Raw genomic sequence first — 9,086 nt, 5'->3', positions numbered from 1 at the left:
CTGACACTGGTGTGAGCTGTGAGATTTAGTTCATATGTGAACGGCCTTGAATATGAGCATGGATTTTTAGGAAGAAAGCCATGGCAAACGGCGCCAGCCGTTTACCGAGGTCACATGCTAGCAATGTGGGAAATACTAAAAGTCCAGGAAATCCATTGCACTTAGTGTCAACTTGTATTGAGACTATGGTTTTCTAAGAAAAGTGCATCTAGATTGTTAAATATAAGCGTATGTGATTTAGGCTTACTACATTACGGATGGACAACAAATGCATTTGGTACCAACAATTTGTAATTTGTTGCACTCATACGTGTCCTTCTCTGGATACTTTGATATTTGTAGAGGAATTTCTGTTTTAGATCTGTGGGGTTCTGGCTGGAATCTGATTGTAAACAAAGTGCAAAGTTTTGTGTATGTAGACAATAAAAGATTTGCAATTTTCACCAATGTATCACAGTTAACCGCCACATTATCACAGTTACACGTGTCATTTCCAACTTGGCCCCATCGGGTCGCAAACTGATAGCAGACTGAATCTGTCTTATTGCTGTTGTATCGCTGTCTTGATGCACCAAAGTAACTCAGAAGACAGCAGCTGTAACTGTGAGTTGTTAGCTGACCCGGTCCGAGTCCATTTCATCCGTTTCAAAGGCGCACAGTCGCAGTCGTTTATGATCGTGTAGCAGAATCTAGCCACTATTTGGCCTAGTGTGACCGTAGCATAAAGTACCACATAGGTGAATTTCAAAGTCAGTCAGTTACCCGATGATGGGAGTGCTGTTTGTACTATTTATTTAAAAAATGGAACATACCATGAGCAGTTCCTTATTCAGGCACAGTATTAAGCTGCAGCTTGTGTTTTGGACCAGTCTGTGGCCACTGTAGTGAGGTATTTAAAATGCTGAAAAAAACACAGACTTACAGCAAAAGGTAAGAGTCAAATATGAGCTGTTACATTGAATCTACAGACTGCGAGGTTTGTACGGGTAAAGCACCTTCTTCGTAGTCAACCCATGTTGCCCTTTGACTTTGCTGGCATGCAGAAACTTTTCTCGTAATCTTGTCCGGCTCTGCTATTCCGTGGCTGTCTGGGTTAGGTCTGGGAAATCACAGTGACATCACTTCCCCGTAATCCCTAAAGCATAGTTGGAAATTTACCCAGGTTTAAAGTGTTATACACGCCACATGCCATTAAGCTGGTGGCAGCTTAACGAACATCTCAGCTTTCACACCAAGCTCATCCTCCTGCTAATCTACTGACTGCATTACTAAAAATGCAGACTGTTTTTTTTTCCCTTGTGGAACAATGAGTGGCAGCTGAGAAACTTCCCTGCAAGCTGCCATTGCTTTAAGTAACTTAGCTTATACATATGTGCACACTTACAGGGGAAAATGTGGAAAATGTCCTGCTAAAGTCCTGCTAATCCTACAGCGCGCTCTAGCAGTGCTTAGCATTAAGAGGGCTGGGCCTTTATTTGGAAATTCAATTAAATGTCGACTGATGAGTCAGGTTACGCTATACATAGGCCTATGTCTTGTAATTGTGGAACATACTGACAGACTGACTAAAATACACAGACTTTCTTCTGCAGTTTGTGCGTTCATGCCCTCCCCCCCCTTGGTACCTGACCTGAGGGATTGGCAGTGTGTTAGTGTCAAGCAGTACCATTCTAATGGTCACAATTCCCTGAATGAAGATCAGTACGCTTCGGATTCTGATGCCATAATGATGCAGTCTCTCTATTCTAAGACCCTTAGGATGGAGCTTGAGCTCACAGCCTGTGACTTAGAGGGCCATAGCCTGCCTTATCTGATCGCTTTTCAAAGCTAAAAAAAAAAAAAGAGTAACCTATTGAGTCTTAGTATTTTTTAAAGGGACTAGTTCAGTATGGCGCTTCAGGCTAGAAGATATAAAGGATCTGCAGTGTTCCAAGATGATGAAGTTACTGCTCAGCTTTTGAGTTTGCGTATTTGATGTTTTCATGTTAGAAATTTTTAAGTAGTGTGTTTACTTACTCTGTATTCAGAGCTGCGGTTTATTTATTTATTTATTTCCTCACATGTCAGAGTCGAATTTTAGCCAAAGTTTTTATCCGGCCTGTACAATCTGGACAGACTACAGTAAATTAACTTCTTGTCAGACTGTGGAAATGGCATCTAGCTGCTCCTGAGCAGATAGTGCAGCGCTGTATACCGACTATCCTAGAGCATCTGTGTTTACTGAGGATGAAAGACGCACCGGGACATTGTACATCTCAAGCGCGATGAAGGAAATGCACAAATGCAACCTTGCTTTGTGGAGCCTAAACAGTTAGCAGCCGATTTGTGAACATGTCCCCCCCGAGGGAAAAGGCCCTGACCCCGCGATGGTTTCGAGAGCAGAAAAAGCAACCTCCTTCCCTTTCTCGTACCCGTCCTCGCTTTCGTTCCTCCGTCTCTCTCTCTCTTTCTCTAGCCTCTCATCCTTTCAAGAGCGAAGTGTCAAAAAACATGGCATCTTACAGCGCTCGCTACAACTCTGAAGAAGAGAAAAGGGAAAAAGCTGTACCACCCAGTTGGGCTGATTGAAGCTGTCTCAAAAGCCTTAGGTGTACGACATCCCTCCTCCTCCTTCCTTCACCGACGCCTTTTATAAACAAGTTTCAGACACCCCTGATCTAGTTTGGCAAACTTTCTCCAAAGAGCATTTGAACAGAGGATGAGAAAGTGACACCCCCACACGTTCTTTTTTTGGGGAGTAGAGGGGACGGGGGGAGGGCAGAATCAGGTCTCTACTAACTCCTTTGCTTTTCAATCACTGCTACCTCTCTCCCCATCTCTCCCTCTGTCTTTTCTTACCCCCTCCTTTTCTTTTGCCTTTTCCTTTCTTCTCTGACACGTCTCCTGTGGTCCCCTCAATTGCACAAGAAATGGCAGTAAATCAAGGAAAAAAGAAGCAGAATACTTAACAGAGCTTTGTCAAGGATACAGTGTCTAAGTGTAGCTGAAATACAATAATGAGGAGAATCGTCTAGAAGGCAATTCAAGTATTTTAGTTGGAATTTTATTTTTAACACGGCTCTCAATGTAAAGTGAATTGCTGACATGTATTTATAATTTTTTATATGTTTAGTATGTTGTTGGTGTTTTTATTGTATTGTATGTGTACACTTAAACACCTGTGTAGTTAAATCATGTCTGTACTCAGACATCACAGTTACTTCCCTTTGATTCTCTCTAAGAGAGAAGGTCTAATGTGGTTTGAGTGTGCCAAGTAATGTTGTGGGAATTTTCTACTTAATAGTTTTTGATGACTAGAACAAACAAGATCTAGCCCTGGGACGTTATAACTGCTGACATAGTCATACACGCAGCCGCACTTTCAAAGGAGGAGCACTGTCACCCTGCTTTAGGGTTGATTAAGACACCAGAACAGACAGTGACTAAACATGAGTAGGGACATCAAAGGAAATGGTCAGTCATCTTTGTGTCAAAGACTTTCTTTGTGCCTCCGTGTGTTGTTGGCACTTAACGGCAATCTAACTAGGAAAATGTGAGAAATACTTATTCCAAAGGTGGAATAAAAATAGCATTATTATTCCATGACATGTGACAGATTGACATCAGCCTTTGCAAGGTCACCCTGTCTCCAGAAAGAGAGACAAATCTGTATGGTTGTTGCACCAGGAAGGTTGTAAAAATCTGCCAAATCAAACATGCAAAGTTACCTGCTGTAGCGACCCCTTGTAAATAAGGGAGTAGCCAAAAGTAGCTAATTATAGAAAATTCTGGTTTGTTTGAGTAATGAATTCATTACTTATCCAGCCAGTTTATGTTTACACATGTTTAATTTTAACGCTCACACAAAGAGGTTTGATATGTTTTATTGGTTTTGTGGGTTTATTCTTATTGGCAGTCTCCAAGCTGGTACTGGTGAAGGCCTGGGAACAGAAATCTTTATTCGAGAAAACATTACTTTAGCATTAAACTGATGTGTATTCTAATGGGTAGGAGGACCCGTTTACACGGGTCAGGCATAACATTATGACATATGGCAGGTGACTTATTATCTCTTAATCATGGCACATGCTAGTGAGATGTATTAGGGAGGAAGTGAGCATTTTGTCCGCAAAGTTGATGCTGAAATTGGGAAAAATAGGCAAGTGTAAAGATTTGAGCAAGTTGGAAACAGCCAAATTAAATGGCTGAATAAACTGGGTCAGAGCATCTCCAAAACTGCAGCTTATATTTGGTGTTCCTGGTCTGCAGTGGTCAGTATCTATTAAAAGTGGTCCAACAGTGGTGAACCAGCGACAGGGTCATGGGCAGCCAAGGCTCACTGAACCATGTGATGAACGAGGGCTTTCCTGCGCAGTGCAGTCGAACAGACGAGCTATTATAGCTCAAATTGCTGAAAAGGTTAATGCTGGTTATGATGGAAATGTGTTAGTTTGTTGTGTGTGGGGCTGCATAGCTGCTAACCCCAGTATCCAAATTGGACGGCGCAACGGAAGAAGGTGGCCTGGTCTGATCAATGACATTTCCTTTTATATCACATGGATGGACCAGGTGTGTCACTTACCTGGGTAATGTTCTGATATCCATGTGAATGGGAGGTGTTGGTGGATGTAAGCTAAATTTTAATAGATTGTTAACACAGGCCCAATCCACATCCTTATAAAGTCTTCAGCAAATGAATTCAAAGCTTTTTGAGCTATACTGTTTACAGACAGAATGACACGCACACGAACGCTACCAAAAACATAACCTCCATCTCTGAGGTAATTATTAGTGAGTGTTTTCATAAAAGCGATGATCACTGTTACTAGTGGCAGCTAAATAGTGGTAGGATACAGTGTGTTTTGGACCACAGATGCACAGGTCAAAAGCTGTAAGTACAAATTCCTTAATACTGTAAGGCTTAGAGTATTATCTGCTCATACTTTCACATCTTATTGGTAAGACTAGGCTATGGATCAAAAAGTGTCCTCTTCTTCTTTTTTCTGTTTTCTTTTCTTAGCTTTGAAAGTGTGTAAAAAGCACATTTATATCTTTATAAAGCTGAGACAGCTTTATAAATCAATAAATTCTTAGCTTAAGTTTAAGCCACTAAATATTTAGAAACCACGTTTTGTCAAAAAGCTGTCATTTTGTAGCTTTGTCTCTCTTCTTCAGATGTAGTTGTGTGATGATTAATGGCTCTTTGAAGATGAAAAACACATAGATTTTTTTTTCTTTTTCTTCTTTTTTGTTTGAGTCAATTACAGAAAGTGACGAATCATTAGGGTTTTGTTTTACAGTGTGTGAACGTCCTCTAGCTCCAGGAGATTTGTTCCAACATGCTCGTGACAACGTTGAACTTTTGATCCTTTGAAAACAGTGTTTGAATGAAAGCAGCCTTTCCCTGCATGATTAACTTAACTACACACAAACAGGTTTTTACTTTGTTTATTGTAAACAAACGTGTACACAGAGTAGAGCAGGGTGATATGACCTAAAATATTTATCACAATATACATTTGAAAATTGGCGATAACGATATAACTGACGATATAATTGAAACTAGACAAAATACTTTACAACTCCACAACTTTATTAGTGCAAAAAACCCCATCAATGTATTTTCACTTAAAGAAGCAGCTGTTTTTTATGTGCATTAAAGTTATATAAAAACGTAACAGTGCAAATTCCTTGCTGACAGTTTAACCAAAAGGCATTTCCAGTGGAAATTGGCCGACATATCCTCAGCATAACCATGTATAATATCCACAAAACTTAAAAAGAGGTTATACACACACAATACAGTAATATTATGTTGAAGCACAGTTCGTATCACTCCGCGAGGCTCCATGGTAGCCGTAATGCTCCGACAATCCATCAAGCAGTGCAGCTCCGTAGCTTACCAAAGTTGTACTAAAACATTTTTTGACAGATTTTCGAGCGCCGTGTACCACATAAAATCCTTTTGAGGTCAGTAAACACAACCAGAATTCATACATAAGGCACACGGGATTATAAAGGGCACTGTCGATTTTCAGAAAAATCAAAGGATTGATTTTAAGTGTGCCGTATTTTCCAAACAACACGGTAATAACGACGGCCCGCTAGCATGCGCTACCAAAAATAGTGCTTTGTTGTGTATCTGACGGACGAAAGCCAAACCAGTTCCACACCACTGAAGTTGCAGCATTTTTACAAACCAATTCTGGTTCATCCGTTTCATTTAACGTCTTCTCATGTGCGTATGTAAACATAGGCGCTGCGCATGCGCGTTTTACCCATATTCTATGGCGATATTTCATTTTCCTATCGTTGCCCAAAATTACACCGGTATTACCGTGAACTGTATGATAGCCCAGCCCTAACACAGAAATAAGCAGCGCAAACAGTTGGGCACATTTGAAGCTCTCTGTGTGTGGAAAAATCTTTTTTTTTTTAAAGGTTTAATGTGGTTTTATTTGATCATCAGCTGCACTTGTTTGGGAGATGCTGTAACTGTATCATCTGGATTTATGTTACCTTTGACAGACAGGCTCTGTTATTCCGTGTCGTGTCTGTAAAACAGTTGGGACACAGATTTTAGTGGTTAAAATATCTTGCTCATAATATTTGGTGGTAGGATGACAAAAGTTAAATCACGGTGTTAAACGTGTTGTAAGTGTTACATATGGCATTTGGTTCTCTTTGTTCTCAGACCGAGATGAAGATCAAAGTGTTGGAGGCCAAGCATCAGGAGGAAAAACTGAAGATGCAGCAGAGACACGATGCAGAGGTTGAGAAAGTAAGAACAAAAGCTTTTGCATATTTCACAGTCCTTGCTTAGTGTGTACTCAATTAATTATTGTAATCAATTATTGTAACATTCCAGCTGTTTGGAAATTTTTAATTATGGCAGTTATTGACCTGTGTTTAGCTAGCTCTTATAGGGAAGTGACAAACATGCCTTCCCTGGACACTTTATTAGGTACACCTACTGTAGCTGGTCTTGGGTTGGACACCCTTGCTTTCATAACTGCCGTAATGCTTTGTGGCTTAGATTCAACAAGGTGCTGGAAACATTCCTGAGAGATTTTGATTCATATTGACACTGACAGACTATTTGAGTACAATTAAGTCTTTGTCCTGTACAGCAAACCAGTTTGAGAACTGAGCTTTGTGACATGGAACATTATCCTGCTGGAAGCAGCATTCAGAAGATTGGTTACGCCATGGTCATAAAGGCATGGACATGGTCAGCAACAATACTCATCTAGGCTGTGGGGTTTAATGGTCAGTTGTCACCACCACCACCAATCTGAATTGTTCATACAATGTTTGATGGATTCATGCTTTCGTGTTCTCCATGTCCAAACTCTGATACCACCACCTAAATGTTGCAGAAGAAACTGAGATTCCTCAGACCAGGCAACATTTTTCCAATCTTCTGTGGTCCAATTTTGGTGAGCCTTTGTAAACAGTAGCCTCGTGGTGTCATGTAACGGTGTGTGGCAGGCAGGAAAATAGGACCCAAATGCAAACTCACGGGAAAACAGAACTGAACTCAAAATGCAGCTTTATTGCTGACAGGTGACAAACGATAACAGTGATACAAAAGCAATGCAAAACTAAACTGGGAAGAGCTAATTGTAACACATACCAGAAGACACGGGGAGACTCACACACAGCATGACGGACGACGCGACGCTGACTCAGAGAAACACAGGGCTTAAATACACAGAGGGATAACGAGGGAATGAGACACAGAAGGAGAGCACAGCTGGGAGTAATCAGGCTGGACGAGACAAGCAAAGCAGGACACATTCACATACGACATGGACCATCAAAGTAAAACAGGAAGTATCATACAGAGACGCAAACTTGACACAGTGGAGAAAGCAACTAAGAAACACAGAGACATAAACCATAAGGCAGAGGACTCTAAGAACCAAAATACGCGGAGGGAACTACTCAGCTTGGAACACAAGAAACTAGACTAGAGGGAGTAACAAAAGACCAACCATGAGAACATAATGCACAATGCAGAGTGACAGAAAACAAACTCAAACATGCAAAGACACACAATTACACAGAACAGAGGGGACACAGAGAGACATGAAGGGCAAGGGATCAAAACTAGAAGCCATAGAATAAATCACACAAGTAGCATATTACAAACATCACAAGGAACTAGAAACGCTGGGTCAGGGGAAACATGGAATAAACACAAAGAGAGACGAGGGCTCATAAATACACAGAGGGGCACACAGGGGGTAAGAGTCACGAAGGGAAAACACTTAGGGAACAACACAACAGGACAACTCAGGAAACATGGCCTAAATAAGGAACGAAATACAAAAATACAAGAAACTAAGAATACTGGGCCCACATGGCCTAGGACCGTGACACGTGGTCTTCTGCTGCTGTAGCCCATCTGCTTCAAGGTTCAGTGTGTTGTGATTTCAGAGATGCTCTTGTACATACTTTGGTTATAACTAGTGGTTATTTGAGTCTGGCCATCTTTCCTTGACCTTTGACATTAACACGGTATTTCTAACCAAAAAAATGCTGCTTACAGGATATTTTCTTTTTTTTTCTTTTCTTTTTTCTTTTTGGACCATTCTCGCAAATCATAGAGATTGTTTAATGGGTCAATCCCAGCAAATCATCGGCTTCTGAAAAACTCAGACCAGCCAATTTGGAACCGATAATCATTTAGTCCTTTAGTGAACATGGCTAAATCTCCTTTTTGATTGTATTTGTTATGGTCACCTCTTTAGATAACTTTTAATTATATAAATTTGGTGCTAATATAATGCCCTCTACATGAGTGAAAATAGTTTGTGCAGTTCTTTTCTCGACAGGCCCGCTCACTTCGGTGCTCAGGAGAGCTGTTTAACCTACGCCCGTCACTGATCTTGATTCTCATTTGGTGGCTAATGAAAAGTAAAGGAATGAGTCTGTCCTCTTCTTAGCACTCCATCCTGCATGTAATCACCTCTTCAAAGCTTTTTGTCAGCTGGTTAAAATAGCAATAAAGCTGGTTTATTTCACATTATAGTCGGTGCCCGTCAGTTAGGCTGCAGATCAAGCACCTGGGATCTGTCACATACTCACTATGACTTTCCTTT

The 9,086-nt window shown here is 40.8% G+C and overlaps 1 protein-coding gene across 6 annotated transcripts in view; it reads left to right on the top strand.

Moving 5' to 3' along the window:
- The window catches only part of cep112 (centrosomal protein 112), a 125,489-nt gene that overhangs the window by 18,971 nt on the left and 97,432 nt on the right, over positions 1–9,086 (top strand). For all 6 annotated transcript variants that reach the window (XM_005734649.1, XM_005734648.1, XM_005734646.1 and 3 more), the window contains one exon: positions 6,674–6,760. In XM_005734649.1, the coding sequence (XP_005734706.1) occupies positions 6,674–6,760 (87 nt within the window). The remainder of the gene's footprint in view (positions 1–6,673; positions 6,761–9,086) is intronic.

The sequence above is a fragment of the Pundamilia nyererei genome, unplaced genomic scaffold, assembly GCF_000239375.1.
Source record: "Pundamilia nyererei isolate P.nyererei 1_Seehausen unplaced genomic scaffold, PunNye1.0 scaffold00059, whole genome shotgun sequence".
NCBI classification, from domain to species: domain Eukaryota; kingdom Metazoa; phylum Chordata; class Actinopteri; order Cichliformes; family Cichlidae; genus Pundamilia; species Pundamilia nyererei.
This window is presented reverse-complemented; position numbering and strand designations above follow the sequence as displayed.